General features: G+C 45.5%; 1 protein-coding gene across 1 annotated transcript in view; it reads left to right on the top strand.

The window, feature by feature from the left end:
* Positions 1-25,367, top strand: part of LOC124023207 (kinesin heavy chain-like) — a 107,162-nt gene that overhangs the window by 49,787 nt on the left and 32,008 nt on the right. The window contains exons 5-10 of the mRNA XM_046337743.1: positions 6,916-6,964; positions 8,836-8,891; positions 16,131-16,218; positions 16,494-16,618; positions 18,184-18,288; positions 18,476-18,624. Of these exons, the coding sequence (XP_046193699.1) occupies positions 6,916-6,964; positions 8,836-8,891; positions 16,131-16,218; positions 16,494-16,618; positions 18,184-18,288; positions 18,476-18,624 (572 nt within the window). The remainder of the gene's footprint in view (positions 1-6,915; positions 6,965-8,835; positions 8,892-16,130; positions 16,219-16,493; positions 16,619-18,183; positions 18,289-18,475; positions 18,625-25,367) is intronic.

Below are 25,367 nucleotides of genomic sequence, written 5' to 3'. Positions count from 1 at the left end.
CAGTCGTCTAGGTCATCCTTGCCATAAGAACCACCTCCTCCACAATCAAGATAGTGGCACTGGGGATGAGCACACCCCTTAAACATGACCCTCATGACCACGATAGTCCGGGGATAGTCTGTACTGTACGATAGTCTGTACTAGACGACCACCCCAGCTCACCATACCTGAGAACTGTGTGATGTCTTCCATCATGAACCTCTGCTCTGTAGTAACAACATGTTCTGTACCAGTAGACATGGTGGTGTCCCACATCTCCACATTCTTTAAAAAAAAGGGTTCCCGAAAGGGTTCATGAGATAACCCTTTTTGTTTCCAGAAGGGTTCTACCTGGAACCAAAAAGTGTTCTCTGATATGGAGAGCCGAAGAACCCTTTTAGGTTCTAAGTTGCACTTTTTTTCTATGAGTTTATGTGCTCCAGACAACTCCTATGGTTATCATTGCCATGCTCCAATTGTAAGGGTTTTCCTGTGGTGAAGGAGAAGCGGACCAAAATGCAGCGTGGTGGTTATTCATGTTCTTTAATAAAGGAACTAGACATGAAATAACTAACAAAACAATAAATGTGCGAAAACCTAAACAGTCCTATCTGGTGCAAACACAGAGACAGGAACAATCACCCACAAACACATAGTGAAACCCAGGCTACCTAAGTATGATTCTCAATCAGAGACAACTAATGACACCTGCCTCTGATTGAGAACCATACTAGGCCGAAACATAGAAATACCCAAAACCTAGAAAAACAAACATAGACTGCCCACCCAACTCACCCCCTGACCATACTAAATAAATACAAAACAAAGGAAATAAAGGTCAGAACGTGACACCAATAGTTCAGAGGCGTTAGCTAAAGCACATCTGGGACCCGACCACACTCGAGGACCAGTGGAGGCTTCTGAGGAATGGAGTCAATGGAATGGTATCAACCACATGGAAACCACGTTTGATACCATTCCATTTACTACATTCCAGGCATTATTATGAGCTGTCCTCCCTTCAGCAGCCTCCACTATATGGCACCATCTAACTCACCGTATTTGATAGTGTGATGCCTCAATCCACAGTGGCCCTCTGGAATTACTGTAGACACTGTGAATGTGAATGTGTCTCTACTATGTCTCTACGCTCTTCTGGCTATTTTGTCGAGCAATAAACATAGATCTGCACCAGAATACTGCACCAGCTTACCATAACTGAGAACTACTGTGTATTGTCTGAATCAACCATAGCTATAGCCCACTGTAATCACTGAAGTTGCTGTGTTTGGGCCAGTATTGCGGCTATTCTGGATATTACTGTCCTGCCATAGCATACATATCACTGTACCAGGCTACTACACCAGCTCACAATACATGAGAGTGTGATGTCAGAATCCACCATGACCCTCTGTAATCACTGTACATGTGAATGTGTCCGCACCAGTAGTCTGGTAAAGATGTGCTTCAGACAACTATTCTTGTTATGCTGGTGAATGAGGACCCAAAAGCGACTTAACGAAAACATAGTCTTTATTCCAGTAAAAGACAAAAGTAATAATCCTGGATAAAACAAGGAGAAAACAAAACAGGAAAAACTTAAATCCACTCGTAGTAGCGAGGACTGACTGGAGACTCGACCATAGCCTGCAGGTTGCTTAGGGAAGGCACCGACCGTAGCAGACTAAGACACCTGCTCACACGCAGCATCTGAAGAAGACAAAACACGACAGGGCGAGACCAGGACACAGAACAGCGAACATCATACAAGGATCCGACAAGGACAGAAGCGGAAAACAAGGGGAGAAATAGGGGCTCTAATCAGAGGGCAAAATAGGGGACAGGTGTGAAAAGAGTAAATGAGTGAGTTAGGAGAATGAGGAACAGCTGGGAGCAGGAACGGAACGATAGAGAGAAGAGAGAGAGGGAGGGGGAGAGAGAGGGATAGAAAGAGGGAACAAACCTAATAAGACCAGCAGGGGGAAACGAACTGAAGGGAAAGCACAAGGACAAGACAATATATGACAAAACATGACAGTACCCCCCCCACTCACCGAGCGCCTCCTGGCGCACTCGAGGAGGAACCCTGGCGGCAACGGAGGAAATCATCAATCAGCGAACGGTCCAGCACGTCCCGAGATGGAACCCAACTCCTCTCCTCAGGACCGTAACCCTCCCAATCCACTAAGTACTGGTGACCACGTCCCCGAGAACTCTTGTCCATGATCTTTCGTACTTTGTAAATAGGTGCGCCCTCGACAAGGACGGGGGAGGGGGAGGGAAGACGAACGGTGGCGCGAAGAAAGGGCTTGACACAGGAGACATGGAAGACAGGGTGGACGCGACGAAGATGTCGCGGAAGAAGCAGTCGCACAGCGACATGATTGACGACCTGGGAGACACGGAACGGACCAATGAACCGCGGAGTCAACTTGCGAGAAGCTGTCGTAAGGGGAAGGTTACGAGTGGAAAGCCACACTCTCTGGCCGCGACAATACCTAGGACTCTTAATCCTACGTTTATTGGCGGCTCTCACAGTCTGCGCCCTGTAACGGCAAAGTGCAGACCTCACCCTCCTCCAAGTGCGCTCACAACGTTGGACAAACGCCTGAGCGGAGGGAACGCTGGACTCGGCGAGCTGGGACGAGAACAGAGGAGGCTGGTACCCCAGACTACTCTGAAACGGAGATAGCCCGGTAGCAGACGAAGGATGCGAGTTGTGAGCGTATTCTGCCCAGGGGAGCTGTTCTGCCCAAGACGCAGGGTTTCTAAAAGAAAGGCTGCGTAATATGCGACCAATCGTCTGATTGGCCCTTTCTGCTTGACCGTTAGACTGGGGATGAAAACCGGAAGAGAGACTGACGGAAGCACCAATCAAACGACAGAATTCCCTCCAAAACTGTGACGTGAATTGCGGACCTCTGTCTGAAACGGCGTCTAACGGGAGGCCATGAATTCTGAACACATTCTCAATGATGATTTGTGCCGTCTCCTTAGCAGAAGGAAGCTTAGCGAGGGGAATGAAATGTGCCGCCTTAGAGAACCTATCGACAACCGTAAGAATCACAGTCTTCCCCGCAGACGAAGGCAGGCCGGTAATGAAGTCTAAGGCGATGTGAGACCATGGTCGAGAAGGAATGGGAAGCGGTCTGAGATGACCGGCAGGAGGAGAGTTACCTGACTTAGTCTGCGCGCAGTCCGAACAAGCAGCCATGAAACGGCGCGTGTCACGCTCCTGAGTAGGCCACCAAAACCGATGGCGAATAGATGCAAGTGTACCCCGAACGACGGGGTGGCCAGCTAACTTGGCAGAGTGAGCCCACTGAAGAACAGCCAGACGAGTAGAAACAGGAACGAAAAGAAGGTTTACTAGGACAAGCGTGCGGCGACGCAGTGTGAGTGAGTGCTTGCTTAACCTGTCTCTCAATTCCCCAGACAGTCAACCCGACAACACGCCCATCAGGAAGTATCCCCTCGGGATCGGTAGAAGCCATAGAAGAACTAAAGAGACGAGATAAGGCATCAGGCTTGGTGTTCTTATTACCCGGGCGATAAGAAATCACGAACTCGAAACGAGCGAAAAACAACGCCCAACGAGCTTGACGTGCATTAAGTCGTTTGGCAGAACGAATGTACTCAAGGTTCTTATGGTCAGTACAAACGACAAAAGGAACGGTCGCCCCCTCCAACCACTGTCGCTATTCGCCTAGGGCTAAGCGGATGGCGAGCAGTTCGCGGTTACCCACATCATAGTTGCGTTCCGATGGCGACAGGCGATGAGAAAAATAAGCGCAAGGATGGACCTTATCGTCAGACTGGAAGCGCTGGGATAGAATGGCTCCCACGCCCACCTCTGAAGCGTCAACCTCGACAATGAATTGTTTAGTGACGTCAGGAGTAACAAGGATAGGAGCGGACGTAAAACGCTTCTTGAGGAGATCAAAAGCTCCCTGGGCGGAACCGGACCACTTAAAGCACGTCTTGACAGAAGTAAGAGCTGTGAGAGGGGCAGCAACTTGACCGAAATTACGAATGAAACGCCGATAGAAATTAGCGAAACCTAGAAAGCGCTGCAACTCGACACGTGACCTTGGAACGGGCCAATCACTGACAGCCTGGACTTTAGCGGGATCCATCTGAATGCCTTCAGCGGAAATAACAGAACCGAGAAATGTGACAGAGGAGACATGAAAGGCGCACTTCTCAGCCTTCACGTAGAGACAATTCTCTAAAAGGCGTTGGAGTACACGTCGAACGTGCTGAACATGAATCTCGAGTGATGGTGAAAAAAATCAGGATATCGTCAAGGTAGACAAAAACAAAGATGTTCAGCATGTCTCTCAGTACATCATTAACTAATGCCTGAAAAACAGCTGGAGCATTAGCGAGACCGAACGGCAGAACCCGGTACTCAAAATGCCCTAACGGAGTGTTAAACGCCGTTTTCCACTCGTCCCCCTCTCTGATGCGCACGAGATGGTAAGCGTTACGAAGGTCCAACTTAGTAAAGAACCTGGCTCCCTGCAGAATCTCGAAGGCTGACGACATAAGGGGAAGCGGATAATGATTCTTAACCGTTATGTCATTCAGCCCTCGATAATCCACGCAGGGGCGCAGAGTACCGTCCTTCTTCTTAACAAAAAAAACCCTCGCTCCGGCGGGAGAGGAAGAAGGCACTACTGTGCCGGCGTCGAGAGAAACAGACAAATAATCCTCGAGAGCCTTACGTTCGGGAGCCGACAGAGAGTATAGTCTACCCCGAGGGGGAGTGGTCCCCGGAAGGAGATCAATACTACAATCATACGACCGGTGAGGAGGAAGAGAGTTGGCTCTGGACCGACTGAAGACCGTGCGCAGATCATGATATTCCTCCGGCACTCCTGTCAAATCACCAGGTTCCTCCTGAGAAGAGGGGACAGAAGAAACAGGAGGGATAGCAGACATTAAACACTTCACATGACAAGAAACGTTCCAGGATAGGATAGAATTACTAGACCAATTAATAGAAGGATTATGACATACTAGCCAGGGATGACCCAAAACAACAGGTGTAAAAGGTGAACGAAAAATCAAAAAGGAAATGGTCTCACTGTGGTTACCAGATACTGTGTGGGTTAAAGGTAGTGTCTCATATCTGATACTGGGGAGAAGACTACCATCTAAGGCGAACATGGGCGTGGGCTTCCCTAACTGTCTGAGAGGAATGTCATGTTTCCGAGCCCATGCTTCGTCCATAAAACAACCCTCAGCCCCAGAGTCTATCAAGGCACTGCATGAAGCAGCCGAACCGGTCCAGCGTAGTCCAGCGTACTACCGACATGGTAGTACAGGATCTTGATGGAGAGACCTGAGTAGTAGCGCTCACCAGTAGCCCTCCGCTTACTGATGAGCTCTGGCTTTTACTGGACATGAATTGACAAAATGTCCAGCAGAACCGCAATAGAGGCAAAGGCGGTTGGTGATCCTCCGTTCCCTCTCCTTAGTCGAGATGCAAATACCTCCCAGCTGCATGGGCTCAGTCTCTGAGCCGGAGGGAGGAGATGGTTGCGATGCGGAGAGGGGGAACACCGTTAACGCGAGCTCTCTTCCACGAGCTCGGTGACGAAGATCTACCCGTCGTTCTATGCGGATGGCGAGTGCAATCAAAGAGTCCACACTGGAAGGAACCTCCCGGGAGAGAATCTCATCCTTAACCTCAGCGTGGAGTCCCTCCAGAAAACGAGCGAGCAGCGCCGGCTCGTTCCAGTCACTAGAGGCAGCAAGAGTGCGAAACTCTATACAGTAATCCGTTATGGATCGATCACCTTGACATAGGGAAGCCAGGGCCCTAGAAGCCTCCCTACCAAAAACTGAACGATCAAAAACCCGTATCATCTCCTCTTTAAAGCTCAGGTAATTGTTAGAACACTCAGCCCTTGCCTCCCAGATAGCTGTGCCCCACTCTCGAGCCGACCAGTAAGGAGTGAAATGACGTAAGCAATCCGAGCTCTCTCTCTTGAGTATGTGTTGGGTTGGAGAGAGAACACAATATCACACAATATCACACTGGGTGAGAAAGGAGCGGCACTCAGACAGGGCGAGACCAGGACACAGAACAGCGAACATCATACAAGGATCCGACAAGGACAGAAGCGGAAAACAAGGGGAGAAATAGGGGCTCTAATCAGAGGGCAAAATAGGGGACAGGTGTGAAAAGAGTAAATGAGTGAGTTAGGAGAATGAGGAACAGCTGGGAGCAGGAACGGAACGATAGAGAGAAGAGAGAGAGGGAGGGGGAGAGAGAGGGATAGAAAGAGGGAACGAACCTAATAAGACCAGCAGGGGGAAACGAACAGAAGGGAAAGCACAAGGACAAGACAATATATGACAAAACATGACAATTCTGGCTATAATTGTCCTGCCATAGCATGCATATCACTGGACCAGGCTATTGCACAATCTCACCATAACTGAAAACTGTGTGTCTGAATCCATCATAGCTATAGCGCTCTATAATCACTGGAGTTACTGTTGATGAATATGCATGGTGCACAATGTGCAATAAAACATCCCAAACATCAATATCTACTTAAAGCATAAACATCTGGACTAAACCAGTCTACTGCATCACCTCACCATGAACTGTGTATGATTATCTGTGTGCATAGCCTCTGGAATTATGGAATGCATAGACAAAGGATATTAATAAATAAATCATTAGTATCTTGTCATATTTGTACATATGCCTAAATAAAAACGTATAATATCTTATAATGTCTTATAATACCTGGCATACTCGGCACGCAGAAACGAATCTCTGCTCACAAGAGACTAGACCTATCAGAATGCCTGTGAGCCAAGAAGACCACTTTAACATATTTGACATATTAGTATAATCAGTCCGCTGTCCTCTCGAAGATTCATTTATCCCAATATGCTCTCTCCTCTCTTCCCAAGGTGTCCTATTTTGAAATATACATGGACAAAATCAGAGATCTTCTGGATGGTAAGTGTATTCACAGCACTAAAATCACACACACACACACACACACACACACACACACACACACACACACACACACACACACACACACACACACACACACACACACACACACACACACACACACACACACACACACACACACACACACACACACACACACACACACACACACACACACACACACACACACACACACACACACACACACACACACACACACACACACACACACACACACACACACACACACACACACACACACACACACACACACGTTTTCAATGTGACTTGTCATTTCCACTTCACTTTAGTATTTAGTTTGTATGTGCAACAGTAAAATGATAGTATATGTGAGGTTCTAGAGGGGCTGTGGCTAGACTCCCTTTAAGTATATGGTAGATGTCTATCTTAGTAAATCACACCAGCCAGAGGCAATTAATGTCTTCTCAAAGACGTACCTGGTTAAATAAAGGCAATAAATAAAATACTAAATGGAACCCTATTGACCATATAGTGTACTATAAAGGGAATAGGGTGACATTGGGATGCAGACAATATGACAGCAGCCTAAGGCAGTGATGAGATGAGAGTTCCCATCTACATTCTGGAGAGAGAGAGAGGGGGGCACAGAGAAAGGGGGAAAGAGAGCAAGAGAACAGTGGATCACTAAGGAAGGACAGGAGGTAATAAGGGAGAAAGCAGACAAACAACACTGATGGAAAGAGAAAACAACACACACACACACCTCTGAGAGTATCCACAGCCCTGGCATAAATCTGATCTGATTGGATATGATCTCTCACACAAACCTGAAACATAATGTAACTACCTGTACATACATGACCCTAGTCTGTTTTACCGCTTGTTTCCAGTTTAAATTAAATTGGAAGTCAGGGCCTGAGGAGGGCTTGAGTCAGAGCAGCAACAGATTTGTCAGGCTTAGAAACACTCCAGTCACACAAAAAGATTACACACAGTATACACAGCCTTGATGTAAATCGGTTCTGATTGATCTCCCATCAAAAACACAAAGTTGAAACATAAAGCAACTGTTGTGTATGTGTTTGTAAAGTGTCTCTGAAATGCACTCCAAATGCGTTTTGATTTGATTTGACTGTTTTGGGCTTTTGGGCAAATGTGAAAGTAAAGTCTCTGAACTTAGAGGGCTTTCAGACCAAATTGATTTGGTTCGGTTTTTCTGAACTCTTGTGCATTTCCCCACTTATTTCGGTTTGTTTGGACTGGTGTGAACACTATCAGCACCCAAGAGCTCACTCAACAACTCAACTTGTTTCGCTCAAAAAGGGGTGGTCTCGGTTGATTCCATTTGTACTGTGGTGTGGTTCACCTTAGTATTATTGGTTGTTTGACTGCGAGCACACAGTACCATAACTTGATATCTCTGAGTAGCATTACATTTATGAGCGCATCCGTTGCAGATTAGGGAACACGGGCTATACCGGGCATGTAGGCTACTGAATATAGTCTATTCAAGTCACAGTTAGAGCTGCTTTGCATGTTGTTGGAAGACCAAAGTAATATGACGTTTGGGAGACACAAGCTTCTCATGCTTATGCTTCTCATAGATGGATTTAACGTGAGAGTTGTTCTCCAATTAACAAATTATTTCCATGAATTCATCGTTTTGTTTTGACCTATTCATTCGTTTGACATTTGGCAATGTGAAATCCACCAGACCAAAAGAAGAAGAAAAAATACAATATAACAAATAATCAAACTGAATGAATGGAACTATAGCTCAGAACTATGTGTGAAAATGCTGTAAGTAACAGGCGTTCCTGTCCAGTTCTGGTGATTGTACTTGTAGGGTAATAATGACATCTCTCTTCTTCTGCACCCATCTCTCTCAGTGACTAAAACCAATCTGGCAGTGCATGAGGACAAGAACAGGGTTCCATATGTGAAGGTGAGTCAGACTGCTGATGGGATGTTAACTAACTGGCCATCTGTAAATTGTGGGTCTCATCTGTGATGGGCTCTACATTAAGTGTCATCGTCATAATGATAACATTCAAGTGTTCAAATGTCTAGTTTAATTGTCAAATGCACAAGTACAGTGAAATGCCTTTCTTGCCAGCTCTTTCCCAACAATGCAATAATCAATATTTGTAGTACAATAAAGTAAGTAGTGTAATGGCGTTCGTCTGTTGAAATAGAGTCGGACCAAAATGCGGCGTGGTGCTTACTCATGTTCTTTAATGAAAATAGAACGATACATAAAATAACTAAATATGCAAAACAACAAACGAAACGCGAAAACCTATACAGCCTATCTTGTGACAACAAACACAGAGACAGGAACAATCACCCACCAAACACACAGTGAAACCCAGGCTACCTAAATATGGTTCCCAATCAGAGACAACGAGAATCACCTGACTCTGATTGAGAACCGCCTCAGGCAGCCAACCTATGATAGACACCCCTACTCAGCCGCAATTCCAATGCCTACTAAAACCCCAATACGAAAACACAACAAAAATAAACCCATGTCACACTCTGGCCTGACCAAATAAATAACAAAAACACAAAATACTAAGACCAAGGCGTGACAGAACCCCCCCCCCCCCCCAAGGTGTGGAATCCCGGCCGCACACCTAAACCCATAGGGGAGGGTCCGGGTAGGCGTCTGTCCACAGTGCCGGCTCCGGCTCGGGACGTGGACCCCACTCCAACCAAGTCTTCGTCCCCCTGTAACGCGTCCTTTGATTGGCGACCCTCGCCGCCGACCTAGGCCTATTAACCCTCACCAAGGACCCCACTGGACTGAGGGGCAGCTCGGGACTGAGGTGGAAGCTCGGGACTGAGGGGAAGCTCGGGACTGAGGGGAAGCTCGGCACTGAGGGGAAGCCCGGTACTGAGAGGAAGCCCAGTACTGAGAGGAAGCCCAGTACTGAGAGGAAGCCCAGCACTGAGAGGAAGCCCAGCACTGAGAGGAAGCTCAGGCAGGTTGTTGGCTCCGGCAGATCCTGGCTGGCTGGCGGATCTGGAAGAGTCTGGTTGACTGGCAGATCTGGAAGAGTCTGGTTGACTGGCAGATCTGGAAGAGTCTGGCTGACTGGCAGATCTGGAAGAGTCTGGCTGACTGGCAGATCTGGAAGATCATGGCTGACTGGCGGATCTGGAAGATCATGGCTGACTGGCAGATCTGGAAGATCATGGCTGACTGGCAGATCTGGAAGAGTCTGGCTGACTGGCAGATCTGGAAGAGTCTGACTGACTGGCAGATCTGGAAGAGTCTGGTTGACTGGAAGAGTCTGGTTGACCAGCAGATCTGGAAGATCATGGCTGACTGGCAGATCTGGAAGAGTCTGGCTGACTGGCAGATCTGGAAGATCATGGCTGACTGGCAGATCTGGAAGATCATGGCTGACTGGCAGATCTGGAAAATCCATGTAGACTGACAGCTCTGGCTGCTCCATGCAGACTGGCAGCCCTGACTGCTCCATGCAGACTGGCAGCCCTGGCTGCTCCATGTATACTGACAGCCCTGGCTGCATAATGCAGACTGACAGCCCTGGCTGCACCATGCAGACTGACATCCCTGGCTGCACCATGCAGACTGACAGCTCTGGCTGCTCCATGCAGGCTGGCAGCTCTGGCTGCTCCATGCAGGCTGGCAGCTCTGGCTGCTCCATGCAGGCTGGCAGCTCTGGCTGCTCCATGCAGGCTAGCAGCTCAGGCAGCGCTGAACATGCGGGAGACTCCGGCAGCGCAGGAGAGGAGGAAAGCTCTGGCTGCGCTAAACAGGCGGGAGACTCCGGCAGCGCAGGAGAGGAGGAAAGCGCTGGCTGCACTGAACAGGCGGGAGGCTCCGACAGTGCTAGAGAGAAGAAAGGCTCTGGCTGCGCTAAACAGGCGGGAGACTCCGGCAGCACTGGAGAGGAGAAAGGCTCTGGCTGCGCTGAACAGGCGAGGCGCACTGAAGGCCTGGTGCGTGGTGCTGGAACTGGTGGTACTGGACCGAGGACAAGCACAGGAAGCCGGGTGCGGGGAGCTGCGACCGGAGGACTGGTGTGTGGAGGTGGCACTGGATGGACTGGACCATGAAGATGTACTGGAGAGCCTGAGAGCAGGGCTGGCACAGGACGTGAAAGGCTAGGTAGGTACACAGGAGGCCTAGTGCGTGAGGCTGGCACAATTTTCACCAGCCGACTAACACGCACCTCAGGATGAGTATGGAGCGCTGACCCAGCTCCATTAAATCCCCGACATGCTCCATCGGGTGAATATCGTATTTAAAGCACCAAACTAGCAACTCCCTCATAACTCTCTCCTCCACTTTCCCCATTAACTCCTTCACAGTCTCTGCTTCACTCACCTCCAACACCGGCTCTGGTTCTGGTCTCCTCCTTGGCTCCTCGCGATAAACAGGGAGAGTTGGCTCAGGTCTGACTCCTGACTCTGCCACACTCTCCCTGAGCTCCCCCCCAATAAATTTTTGGGGCTGACACTCGGTCTTCCTTCTGCGCCGCCGTGCTTGTCTCTCCAACTCCATTCTCCTATAACCCTCTTCGCACTGCTCCAGCGAATCCCAGGCGGGCTCCGGCACTCTCCCTGGGTCGACTGCTCACCTGTCTATTTCCTCCCAAGTAGTGTAGTCCCGATATTGTTGCTCCTGCTGCCGCTGTTGCTTCTCCTCATACCAGCGCCTCTCAGCTCTCAGCGCCTCTCAGCTCTCTCCGCCTCCAGTGCTTCTTTGGGGCGGCGATATTCTCCAGGCTGATCCCAGGGTCCTTCTCCGAACAATTCATCCTCCCATGTCCGTTCCTCCTTTCGCTGCTTCTGCTGTCGCTGCCTGTCACCACGCTGCTTGGTCCGGGTGTGGTGGGTGATTCTGTAACGGCGTTCGTCTGTTGAAAGAGAGTCGGACCAAAATGCGGCGTGGTGGTTACTCATGTTCTTTAATGAAAATAGAACGATACATAAAATAACTAAATATGCAAAACAACAAACGAAACGCGAAAACCTATACAGCCTATCTTGTGACAACAAACACAGAGACAGGAACAATCACCCACCAAACACACAGTGAAACCTAGGCTACCTATATATGGTTCCCAATCAGAGACAACGAGAATCACCTGACTCTGATTGAGAACCGCCTCAGGCAGCCAACCTATGCGAGACACCCCTACTCAGCCGCAATCCCAATGCCTACTAAAACCCCAATACAAAAACACAACAAAAATAAACCCATGTCACACCCTGGCCTGACCAAATAAATAACAAAAACACTAAATACTAACACCAAGGCGTGACAAGTAGAGCAAAAACACACGAGAAATATAAATAAGAAGAACACGAGAAAATAAGTAATCTAATACTGTACAGTGCCAATACCATATTTATAATGTGCAGGGATACTGGAGTGGTAGGGGTAGTTATGTATAGGGGTAAGGTGACTAGGCATCAGGAAATATGATAAACGGAGCAGCAGCAGAGTATACAAAGATTGTGTGTGTGCGTACAGTCAGCGTGTGTGTGTGTGTGTGTGTGTGTGTGTGTGTGTGTGTGTGTGTGTGTGTGTGTGTGTGTGTGTGTGTGTGTGTGTGTGTGTGTGTGTGTGTGTGTGTGTGTGTGTGTGTGTGTGTGTGTGTGTGTGTGTGTGTGTGTGTGTGTGTGTGTGGAGTCCTGTGAGTGTGCATAGTCAGTGTAAAAAAAGTGTCAATGCAGATAGTTCGTGTAGCCAATTTGTTTGTCATTTAGCAGATTTATGGCTTGGGGATAGAAGCTATTCAGGTGCTTCTTGGTGTCAGACTTGCTTCTCCGGTACCGCTTGCCGTGCGGAAGCAGAGGGAACAGTCTATGGCTTGGGTGGCTGGGGTCTTTAACAATTCTCAGAGCATTCCTTTCACACCGCCTGATATAAGTCCTGGGTGGAAGCGTGCTCGGCCCTAGTGATGTACTGTGGTGTCCGCACTACCACCTGAGGTGCAGTTGTCATACCAAGCAGTGATGCAGCCAGTCAAGATGCTCTCAATGGTGCAACAGTATAATGGTGCAGCAGTACAACCAAATCTTTTCAACCTCCAGAAGGGGAGGAGCCACTGTTGCGCCTTCTTCATGACTGTATGTCTGTGTGTTTGGACCATTTTACATTCTTAGTGATTTGGACATTGAGGAACTTGACACTCCACTACACCCCCCCCCCCCCCATTGCCTGTAGTCCACAATAAAGCTCCTTGGTTTTACTGACATTACGGGAGAGGTTGAGGGGGTTGACCTCTTCCCGTTAGGCTTTCTCCTCGTTGCCGGTGATCAGGCCTACCACCGTTGTGTCGTCAGCAAACTTGATGATGGTGTTGGAGTCGTGCGTGGCCACGCAGTCATGGGTGAACATGGAGTATAGGAGGGGACTAAGCACACACCCCTGTGGGTCCTCTGTGTTGATGGTCAGCATGGCGGAGGTGATATCTAACCCTCAATACCTGGGGTCGGCCCGTCAGGAATTCCAAGATCCAGTTGCAGACAGAGGTTTTCAGTCCCGGGGTCCCAAGCTTGGTGACGAGCTTGGAGGGGACAATGGTGTTGAATGCTGAGCTGTAGTCAATGAACAGCATTCTCACAGCATACAGTGCATTCGGAAAGTATTCAGACCACTTGACTTTTTCCACGTTTTGTTACGTTCCAGTCTTATTCTAAAATAGATAGATTTTTTTTAAAGTCCTTCATCAATCTACATGCAATACCCCATAATGACAAAGCAAAAACAGTTTTTTAGAAATGTTTGTACATTTATTTGTAAAAATAAAGTATTCAGAGCATTTACTCAGTACTTTGTTGAAGCACCTTTGGCAGCGATTATGTCTTCTTGAGTATGATGGTACAAGCTTGGCACTTGGGGGAGTTTCTTCACATTCTTCTCTGCAGATCCTCTCAAGCTCTGTCAGGTTGGATGGGAAGCTTCACTGCACAGCTATTTCCAGGTCTCTCCAGAGATGTTTGATCAGGTTCAAGTCCGGTCTCTGGCTGGGCCACTCAAGGACATTTAGAGACTTATCCCGAAGTCAATCCTGCGTTGTCTTGGCTGTGTCCTTAGGGTTGTTGTCTTGTTGGAAGGTGAACATTCACTCCAGTCCAGAGGTCTTGAGAGCTCTGGAGCAGGTTTTCATCAAGGATTTCTCTGTACTTTGCTCTGTTCAGCTTTCCCTTGATCCTGACGAGTCTCCCAGTCCCTGCCACTGAAAAACATCCCCAGCGCAAGATGCTGCCACCACCATGCATCACCGTAGGGATGGTGCCAGGTTTCCACCAGATGTGACGCTTAGCATTCAGGTCAAAGAGTTCAATCTTGGTTTCATCAGACCAGAGAATCTTGTTTCTCATGGTCAGAGAGTCCTTCAGGTGCCTTTTGGCAAACTTGAAGCGGGCTGTCATGTGCCTTTTACTGTGGAGGTGCTTCCATCTGGCCACTACCATAAAGGCCTGGTTGGTGGAGTGCTGCAGAGACGGTTGTCCTTCTGGAAGGTTCTCCCATCTCCACAGAGGAACCTGTCATGTGCCTTTCCAAATCATGTCCAATCAATTGAATATACCACAGGTGGACTCCAATTAAGTTGTAGAAACATCTCAAGGATGATTAATGGAAACAGGATGCATCTGAGCTCAATTTCGAGTCTTATAGCAAAGGGTCTGAGTACTTATGTACAGTTTAAGTCGGACGTTTACACCTTAACCAAAAACATTTTAAACTCTGTTTTTCACAATTCCTACATTTAATCCTAGTTAAAAGTGGTTAACAGTTGGGATGGTGTTCTTCGGCTTGCAAGCGTCCCCTTTTCCTCCAAACATAACGATGGTCATTATGGCCAAACAATTCTATTTTTGTTTCATCAGACCAGAGGAAATTTCTCCAAAAAGTACGATCTTTGTCCCCATGTGCAGTTGCAAAACGTAGTCTGGCTTTTTTATGGCGGTTTTGGAGCAGTGACTTCTTCCTTGCTGAGCGGCCAGGTTATGTCGATACATGACTCGCTTTACTGTGGATATAGATACTTTTGTACCTGTTTCCTCCAGCATCTTCACAAGGTCCTTTGCTGTTGTTCTGGGATTGATTTGCACTTTTCGCAATCAGTATGTTCATCTCTAGGAGACAGAACGCATCTCCTTCCTGAACGGTATAACGGCTGCATGGTCCCATGGTGTTTATACTTGCGTACTATTGTTTGTACAGATGAACGTGGTACCTTCAGGTTTTTTGAAATTGCTCCCAAGTATGAAACAGACTTGTGGACGTCTACATTTTTTTTCTGAGGTCTTGGCTGATTTCTTTAGATTTTCCCATTATGTCAAGTATAGAGGCACTGAGTTTGAAGTTAGGCTTTGAAATACATCCACAGGTACACCTCCAATTGACTCAAATTATGTCAATTAGCCTATCAGAAGCTTCAAAAGCCATGTAATATTCTGGATTTTTCCCATGCTGTTTAAAGGCACAGTCAACTTAGTGTATGTAAACTTCTGACCTATTGGAATTGTGATACAGTGAATTATAAGTGAAATAATCTGTTTGTAAACAGTTGTTGGAAAAATGACTTGTGTCATGTACAAAGTAGATGTCCTAACTGACCTGCCAAAACTATAGTTTGTTAACAAGAAATTTGGGGAGTGGTTGAAAAGCGAGTTTTAATGACTCCAACCTAAGTGTATGTAAACTTCTGACTTCAACTGTAAATAATTATTTTTGTAATTTCATAAATATGCTAGCATTTCTAAAAATCTGTTTTCAGTTTGTCATTATGGTTAATTGTGTATAGATTGATGAGGAAAAAATGTATTTAATCCATTCTAGAATAAGGATGTAACTTAACAAAATGTGGAACAAGGGAAAGGGTCTGTATACTTTCCGAATGCACTGTTGGTATTCCTCTTATCTAGGTGGGTGAGGGCAGTCTGGAGTGCAATTAAGATTGCGTCGTCTATGGATCTGTTGGGGAGGCATGCAAATTGGACTGAGTCTAGGGTGTCTGGGATGGTGGCATTGATGTGACCTAACTACCATTTCAATGCACTTCATGGTTACATATGTTAGTGCTACAGGGTGTTAGTCATTATAGCAGGTAGCCTATTATAGCAGGTCATTCCTGTTCTTGTGAACAGGAATGAATTCGAACAATTCTAACATTTATTTGTGGAATCTCAGGGCTGTACTGAGCGCTTTGTCTCCAGCCCAGAGGAGGTGATGGATGTTATTGATGAAGGAAAAGCCAACCGCCATGTTGCTGTCACCAGTAAGTCCCGCCACCACTCTGGCAGTCTGCCACTTAGTACATTTATAGTGTGAAGTGTAAAGTCACATCTGTAGAATCTTATATAGTGTCTGGGGTGTTTATCACAGTGTTTTTCTATATATTTTTTATATCTCTATCTTTATATTTATATATATTTATATTTTTACATATATTTTTTCTCTATCTTTATATATTTTTATATATACTGTGTCCTCCACTCTCACACAAACACCTCTCCTCACATCACATCACCTCTCCTTTCCTCCCCTCTCCAGATATGAATGAGCACAGCTCCAGGAGTCACAGTATCTTCCTGATCAACATCAAGCAGGAGCACGTGGAGACAGAACAAAAACTGTGTGGGAAGCTCTACCTGGTGGACCTGGCAGGGAGTGAGAAGGTGAGGAGGTTAAAGCCTACTGTAGTTAATGGTAACAAAGCATCTTTATTGTATCCCAATACACTTAGTATGCGTCTAGACATTTAGGGCCACAGAATAACCTATTTGAATAAAGAATTTCCATTTTTAGTTCAGGACTGGGCATAATCTTTGTCGGAGAAACTGGCCTTTAGTGATTGAATTATATACCTGGCTGATAAGGTAAGGTGAGGAGGTGAGGTGAAGACCTAGTCTAGTTACCTAGGGTAACTAGGTCTCATGAACCATCTTTATTGCATCCCAAGAGACGTGTTCTCTCTCTCTTTCATCTGGCTGTTCTGTTATCTTTTCCTTCCATCCATCTCAGTCACAGATCAGTACAACTGGTCTGCCATGTTAAAATGGGTTTCTTTCTACTCTGTATTGGCCACAGTTAGCAACTTAATTTATACCTATGTGCATGGGACCAGTGTTCTTGCTGCTGACTACAGCAGAAAAAAAAGTAGATTCTGCACACAGCACTTAATATAGTCCCAAGTGTGTTTATTAGCGTTGTATCGGCACTCAGCTCTCAGGTCTCCAGTAATAGGTCATTGGTGAACTAGCAAGGGCCTGAGGACGAGCGGAAGCAAAATCGCCCCATAACATCAAAGATCCACCACCATATTTTACCGTAGGTGCATGTATCATGTACTTTTCTGCATATGCTTGTTTTTCAATGTCAAACCCAACACTGGTGTGTGTGGCCAAAGAGCTCTATTTTTTCAGGTCATCTGACCATAGCACTGGTTCCAATCCAAGTGCCAATGCCATCTATAAAACTCCAGACGGTGTTATGTTAAAATATTGTGAACCATCTTTGAAGTTATAGGGCTATTGTGCATCCACTGTTCATGTGGCCCTTGTTAAGGTCAACGGCATCATGAACTTTACCAAGTACCAGGATATTTTAACCAAAAACCTGGTTTCCTCTGCCAGGAGGCTGACACTTGGCCGCAAGCGGATCTTCCAGCAAGACAAGAACCCCAAGCACTAATCAGAATTCATAAGGAAAAACCAAAAGGTCTCAATTTTGCCATGACCATCTTCGTCTCTGGACAAACCTGTGGTTTGAATTGAAGAGGGCTGTCCATAACAGTAGACGAAGGATATCAAGGATCTGGAAAGATTCTGTATGGAGGAATGGTCTAAGATCCCTCTCACGTGTTCTCCAATCTCATAAATAATGTTTTTTAAAGGCTCAGTGTCGTTACCCTCGCAAGGGGAGCGTGCTAGAATATTGGAAACAGGGGTGCCAATCATTTTTACTCCTATATTTTCTATATTTGTTTTGTTCTTAGTTGTTAAGCGAAATATATTTCTCTGAGCAATTGTATTATTAAACATGTTTATAATTTCTCGCATACAATTTAGTAACTTAGTATTTATTTAGTCTTTTTGCCCATCTCTATCAAGGTTGCCAATAATTATGGACCTGACTGTATAGTATATATTGATCGATCTTTATTACACACAGTACAAAATGTGTGTGACGTTTCTGTGCATAATCATTTCTACTGTATGTTTTTTGTATTGTGCTTCCACAGGTCAGTAAGACAGGAGCAGAGGGAGCTGTGCTGGATGAAGCTAAGAACATCAACAAGTCTCTATCTTCTCTAGGAAACGTCATCTCTGCTCTGGCCGAGGGAACCGTAAGTCTAGTCCTATTACATCCATGATTCTTCATCTTGGTGTTGTGAAATCAAATGTAAATTAATGGATTTTCTAATTAATAAAAAAAGATATAAAAAATAGAAGGAAACTGGAATGTGGACTCAATGATGTAGAAAGTGACCGGTTCAGCGATTCATGTATATTCTACTCTAACCCCCCCTGTAGAAGACCCATGTGCCATACCGTGACAGTAAGATGACCCGTATCCTGCAGGACTCTCTAGGGGGGAACTGCAGGACCACCATGTTCATCTGCTGCTCTCCATCCAGCTACAACGACCAGGAGACCAAGTCCACACTCATGTTTGGACAACGGTAAAACACACACACGGATGCATGCACGGACACACACATGCCCATTCCTTGGTCGTTGCTGTAAAGCATGAAACAAAATGGCAGACGGAAGGGAGAGTGGTGCGGCAGGTGCCGCTTCTCCTACGAATGCTGTTATTTTATCTAAAACATCAGGTGTTCGTCGACCCCAGCTAAGTAACTCATGCAAAGATTTAAAGCGCAATTATGTGTTTTATCTCCAATACATTGCCATGATTGTCAGTTATGTAGCTGCTCTACTGATAATCTCAGTGCATCCTTGCTGGGATGACACAATCAATCTACTACCGGAGAATATCAACACCAAACACATTGGTTCACCGTTCCACGGGAGCGGACAGTACACAGCATACCATGATGTTCTGAATAATAGCCAAGTCTACCTCGCTCCCTATTCCACTGAACCGCTTAGGCATTACAAACACAAGTCCAACATTTATCGGAAACTGTTAAACTACCTGTTCACTACCCTCCTGCTCTCTGGGGATGTGCAACTCAATCCTGGGCCTAACATGACCGAGCCAGCGATACTCACAGGAGTGGAAAGCAGTGGGTGGCCTCGTCCACTGATCGTCGCCATGGTTTCTCTCGACTCACCTGGCTCCAGGATGGAATTTGACTCTTCAAACATACCCAAGTCGCTATATGCGATCCCTGACTCTGTTTCTGGTACGCAAGCTGTCTTAATTAGTTCCCCACATCCAGTGCAAGCGGGAGGGATTGTTAATTGCGCTACCAAACTGCCCTTAATCAAAACTAAACAAAACGGCCTAAACCCAGCCATCAGAAAACACAGAAAATGTGACTTTTTTTATGTGTAAATCACTCTCGAGTCATCTGGGGCCCATGAGCTAAGCCCAAGGGACTACTAGGGGGGCACTTGAACATTCGTAGTGTCATTCCAGAAAGTGATCAAATTCAACATCTTCTCACAGACTCCAACCTTGACTTTGTTGGGGTTCGTTTCCTTGTTCCTTGTGAAATTGGTGAAATTAGCCTTATGACAATATCTTTAATTAAATCATTCAAAACCTTTATTAATGCAATTGCAGACAGAAGTTGACAATCAGGAACATAGCACACATGTTTCTGAGTAAGTTCTGCAAAATAGAAAAGGTCTTAAGTTGCTTTTATTAAACCCAAAGTCCAGCCTTAGTGATGTCACTGCCTACGTCATTACCTTTTACTCATGAGACCAAAACCATATAGTCACATCTATGTGAACAAGGCTTTTTGTCATGTTTTGTCATTAATTATCATGTCTTGTCCCTGTGCTTCCCCTTCTATTCGTTTCCCTCTGCTGGTCTTATTAGGTTCTTTCCCTCTTTCTATCCCTCTCTCTCCCCCTCCCTCTCTCACTCTCTCGCTCTCTCTTCTCTCTATCGTTCCGTTCCTGCTCCCAGCTGTTCCTATTCCCCTAATCATCATTTAGTCTTCCCACACCTGTTCCCGATCCTTTTCCCTGATTAGAGTCCCTATTTCTCTCCTTGTTTTCCGTTCCTGCCCTGTCGGATCCTCATCTAATATTCACCGTGCTGTGTCTATGTTTTGCCCTGTCGTGTCGTGTTTCCCTCAGATGCTGCGTGGTGAGCAGGTGTCTGAGTCTGCTAGGTTCAAGTGCCTTCCCGAGGCAACCTGCAGTTCTCGATCAAGTCTCCAGTCTGTTCTCGTCTTTACGAGTAGTATTATGCTTTTTGTTTTGTAAGGTTTCTTACTGGATTAAAAACTCTGTTTTCGCCAAGTCGCTTTTGGGTCCTCATTCACCTGCATGACACTTTTCGTGTTATCTAAAAGCTTAGCAGTAATTGTCCAAGTTGATTTATAGTGGAATGTCTGACTAGTCTTATCTCCTACACTCCCCTGCAGAGTTCTGTCTCAGTCACACAATTCTCAGAGGGGTCTCTTTATAAGAGGCAGAGAGAGAGAACTAAGAGAACAACTGTGGAACAATATTAACACCTCATAATGTATATATAATGTTAATCTGTAGTCTAGGACCCAATAAATGTAAGGAAGGAGTGGTCTTATAACCATCCCCTTCTTTTAATACAACATAAGCATAATCAATACATCAATCATTTGGTACAGCCCCAATCATGACCCCTAGGTGAACTCCTGACAACTTCTTCTGCCTCTCAGAGACATGGCTCCATAAAAACTCTCCATATGCGGCTTTGATTGTGCCTGGCTACAATGTTTTCAGGAGAGACAGGGTTGAAGGAAGAGGAGGGGGTGTGATGATTTACATTAAAAAACATATCTGATGTAAACAAATTTATTGGTCATGTGATACTGAACTAGAATGTTTTGGCCTGAATGTTACGCTGTCTCCCCAAATGTCTTTTACCCTTATTGGGAAAGGGGAAAGAGGTCCTCTTAATGGGAGATTTTAACATTAATTATGAAGACAAGTCTTGTAGGAAAACTCTCAAATGGATCACTAATACCTTTGACCTTACACAGCTAGTTAAATGTGGAAGCTGATAGTCAGGTTTTTCTATCCACAATCCAAACTACAATAAATGGTTTCCTAAAAAAAAATCTAATCCAAACCTGGCCAAAAGAGCACTCTTCCTTGGCTAAATGGGGAAATCTGAAAATTGATGAAAGAACGAGATTATGCTAAACAAAAAAGGCCCAAAATCCAAATTAGAGCATGACAGATGTAGGTTTAGAAATAAGGTGATGAAAGAAATCAGACAGGCCAAGGCAAACTTTTTTATTAACATAATTGGTGAAGCAAAGGGAAATTCTAAATTGATCTGTGAGAATCTAAAAAAGTTTACAGGGAAAGACCATAGTAACACTACAAAAACACTAGAAATCATGGTGAATAACAATCTAACACAGGATAGAGTCGAAATTGCAATAGCCTTCAATTCCTACTTTATTGACTCTGTCAAGGTACTGACACAGAACCCCTTCACTGGTTTCTTGGGCTCAATGCTAGTAAATGATGCTCAACCTCAATCTTCATCATAAGGGAGGTTTCTCAGTCAAAGGTGAACAAGGTGATTATAGCTCACTAAATAACTCTCATCACAAAATTGTCCAAGTTCAACTTTTCCCCACTCTTAGCTATGATGTGGGCGTGCCCCAATGGTCAATACTGGAGCCCCTCCTGTTCAGCCTGTACATTAATGATCTGCCTTCTGTCTGTACTGGGTCTGAAGTTCAAATGTATGCAGATGATACAGTGTTATATGTGCATGCAAAGAGCAAACAACAAGCTGCACAAGAACTCACTACTGTAATGGTCCAGGTTACAAAGTGGCTCAGTGACTCGTGTTTGCATCTCAATGTGAAAAAAACTGTCTGCATGTTCTTCACAAAGAGGGCAACAGATGCTACTGAGCCAGATGTCTATGTGTCAGAGGCGAAGCTCCAGGTGGTATCTGGATTCCAACCTCTCTTTTAAAAAGCAAGTGAAAAAGGTAATTCAAATAACCAAATTGAACCTAGCTAATTTCCGATTTATACTAAATTGTTTGACTACAGAGGTAGCAAAACTGTACTTCAAATCTATGATACTCCCCCACTTAACATACTGCTTGACTAGTTGGGCCCAAGCTTGCTGTACAACATTAAAACCCATTCAGTCTGTCAACAAGCAGGCTCTCAGTGCTTGATAGGAAGTTAAACAGTTTGTTAAACAGAAACCCCAAACATATGGCAGCAGTTCCACAAGGTCTGCCATGAGAGGTGACCTTAAGGAAAAGCACCTTTAGTAAATCCGCTTTCTCTGTGAGAGCTTCCCATGTCTGGAATACACTGCAATCAGACACCCATAACTTGCACCACCTATCACACTTTCACAAAAAACATGAAGACATGGCTAAAGGCCAATCAGATTTGTGAACATAATCTCTAGCTGTGTATTGTCACTTTCCATGTTGTCTGTAGCTTGTGAGGTGTGGAAACACTTTGTTGCTTTTATGGATTTTGTTTGGTTGCTTTTTGTGCTATGTTGCTCTGTCTGTATGCTATGTCTTACTTGTCCTATGTTGCTCTGCGTGTGCTCACTCCTCATTGATTGTCTGTATTGCAATTGTTTTTAATAACCTGCTCAGTGACTGAGGTTGAAAATTAGCCGGCTGGCTAAAACCGGCACTTTTATTGAAACATTGATTAATGTGCACTGTCCCTGTAAAAATAAAATAAACTCAAATAAACTCAAACACGAGAATCTCACTTCTGATAGGTACTTATAACAGTGGTAGGCTGTTCCTACTCTTGAAAGAACAAAAGTGGTACCTGCTGCGTTCCAACCCAGAGGCGGCGAACCTACCGATTCTACTTGTACAGTCGTGGCCAAAACTTTTGAGAATGACACAAATATAACTTTTCACAAAGTCTGCTGCCTCAGTGTCTTTAGATATTTTTGTCAGATGTTACTATGGGCTACTGAAGTATAATTACAAGCCTTTCATAAGTGTCAAAGGCCTTTATTGACAATTACATGCGGTTGATGCAAAGAGTCAATATTTGCAGTGTTGACCCTTCTTTTTCAAGACCTCTGCAATCCGCCCTTACTTGCTGTCAATGAACTTCTGGGCCACATCCTGACTGATGGCAGCCCATTCATAAATAATCAATGCTTGGAGTGTGTGTTTTTTTTTGTCCACCCGCCTCTTGAGGATTGACCACAAGTTCTCAATGGGATTAAGGTCTGGGGATATTCCTGGCCATGGACCCAAAATATTGATGTTTTGTTCCCCGTGTCACTTGGTTATCACTTTTGCCTTATGGCAACGTGCTCCATCATGCTGGAAAAGGCATTGTTCGTCACCAAACTGTTCCTGAATGGTTGGGAGATGTTGCTCTCAGAGGATGTGTTGGTAACATTCTTTATTCATGGCTGTGTTCTTCGGCAAAATTGTGAGGGAGCCCACTCCCTTGGCTGAGAAGCAACCCCACACATGAATGGTCTCAGGATGCTTTACTGTTGGCATGACACAGGACTGATGGTAGCGCTCATCTTGTCTTTTCCAGACAAGCTTTTTTCCGGTTGCCCCAAACAATCGGAAAGGGGATTCATCAGAGAAAATGACTTTACCCCAGTCCTCAGCAGTCCAATCCCTGTACCTTTTGCAGAATATCAGTCTGTCCCTGATGTTTTTCCTGGAGAGAAGTGCCTTCTTTGCTGCTCTTCTTGACCACAGGCCATCCACCAAAAGTCTTCGCCTCACTGTGTGTGCAGATGCACTCACACCTGCCTGCTGCCATTCCTGAGCAAGCTTTGTACTGGTGGTGCCCCGATCCCACAGGTGAATCAACTTTAGGAGACGGTCCTGGGGCTTGCTGGACTTTCTTGGACGCCCTGAAGCTTTCACAACAATTGAACCGCTCTCCTTGAAGTTCTTGACGATCCGATAAATGGTTGATTTAGGTGCAATCTTACTGGCAGCAATATCCTGACGGCACGTGTTTCCTTGCAGGTAACCATGGTTGACAGAGGAAGAACAATGATTCCAAGCACCACCCACCTTTTGAAGCTTCCAGTCTGTTATTCGAACTCAATCAGCATGACAGCGTGATCACCAGCCTTGTCCTCGTCAACACTCACACCTGTGTTAACGAGATAATCACTGACATGATGTCAGCTGGTCTTTTTGTGGCAGGGCTGAAATGCAGTGGAAATGTTTTTGTGGGGATTCAGTTAATTTGCATGGCAAAGAGGGATTTGGCAATTAATTGCAATTCATTTGAGCACTCTTCATAACATTCTGGAGTATATGCAAATTGCCATCATACAAACTGAGGCAGCAGCCTTTGTGAAGAGTAATATTTGTGTCATTATCAAAACTTTTGGCCACAACTGTAGAATCGCAACAGTCATCAGTGGCCAACAAGTTGACTTTGAGCCAATCAGAGAGCATGAACCCCCGCGTGGGGGAGCTAACAAAAAGAATAAAGAATAGGGTATTTTCTCAGTTTATCCACGGATGGTAGCTAGCTAAGTGCACAGATGCAATGCACACAACACTAAATAATTCTTCCACACTAGCTAACCACTGTAGCTGGTATTAATATGATAATAAAATCACAATGGATTAGCTAGTTTCCAACAGCTGCCTGTGTTTGCTGCTGAGTTATTGCAGTGTCCTCAGCAAGCTAGCTACTGTAGCTAGTGAGGGCCGAGAATCTGGGGTGGCAGGTAGCCTAGTGGTTAGAGTGTTGTACTTGTAACCGAAAGGTTGCAAGATCGAATCCCTGAGCTGACAAGGTAAAAGTATGTTGTTGTGCCCCTGAACAAAGCAGTTAACTGTTCCTAGGCAATCATTGAAAATAAGAATTTGTTCTTAACTGACTTGCATAGTTAAATAAAGGTCAAATAAAGGGTGTCAGTGTCTTAACAGTGTGGTTTGCCAAGGCAGGATAATCTGAGTGCAGCCCAATCCAGAAATCTGGCAGTGGCTTCTGATTGAATTTTCACAGAACCGCTTGTTGCAATTTCGATGAGGTTCTCTTGTTCAGATATCGGTAAGTGGACTGGAGGCAGGGCATGAAAAGGATAATGTATTGCGCACCCAACTCACTCAGGTGCTTCGCTATTTGACATTGTCTGTAAGCACACAAAAAAATCATACAATGATGAAAAGACCTGTGTGTTGTCCTTGTTAATGCAGACAGAGAAGAGTTCCAACTTCTTAATCATAGCCTCAATTTTGTCCCGCACATTGAGTACAGTTAGATTCAGATCATTCAGGCGAGAAAAAACATCA

Source organism: Oncorhynchus gorbuscha, unplaced genomic scaffold, assembly GCF_021184085.1.
Source record: "Oncorhynchus gorbuscha isolate QuinsamMale2020 ecotype Even-year unplaced genomic scaffold, OgorEven_v1.0 Un_scaffold_1543, whole genome shotgun sequence".
Classification (NCBI taxonomy): Eukaryota; Metazoa; Chordata; class Actinopteri; order Salmoniformes; family Salmonidae; genus Oncorhynchus; species Oncorhynchus gorbuscha.
This window is presented reverse-complemented; position numbering and strand designations above follow the sequence as displayed.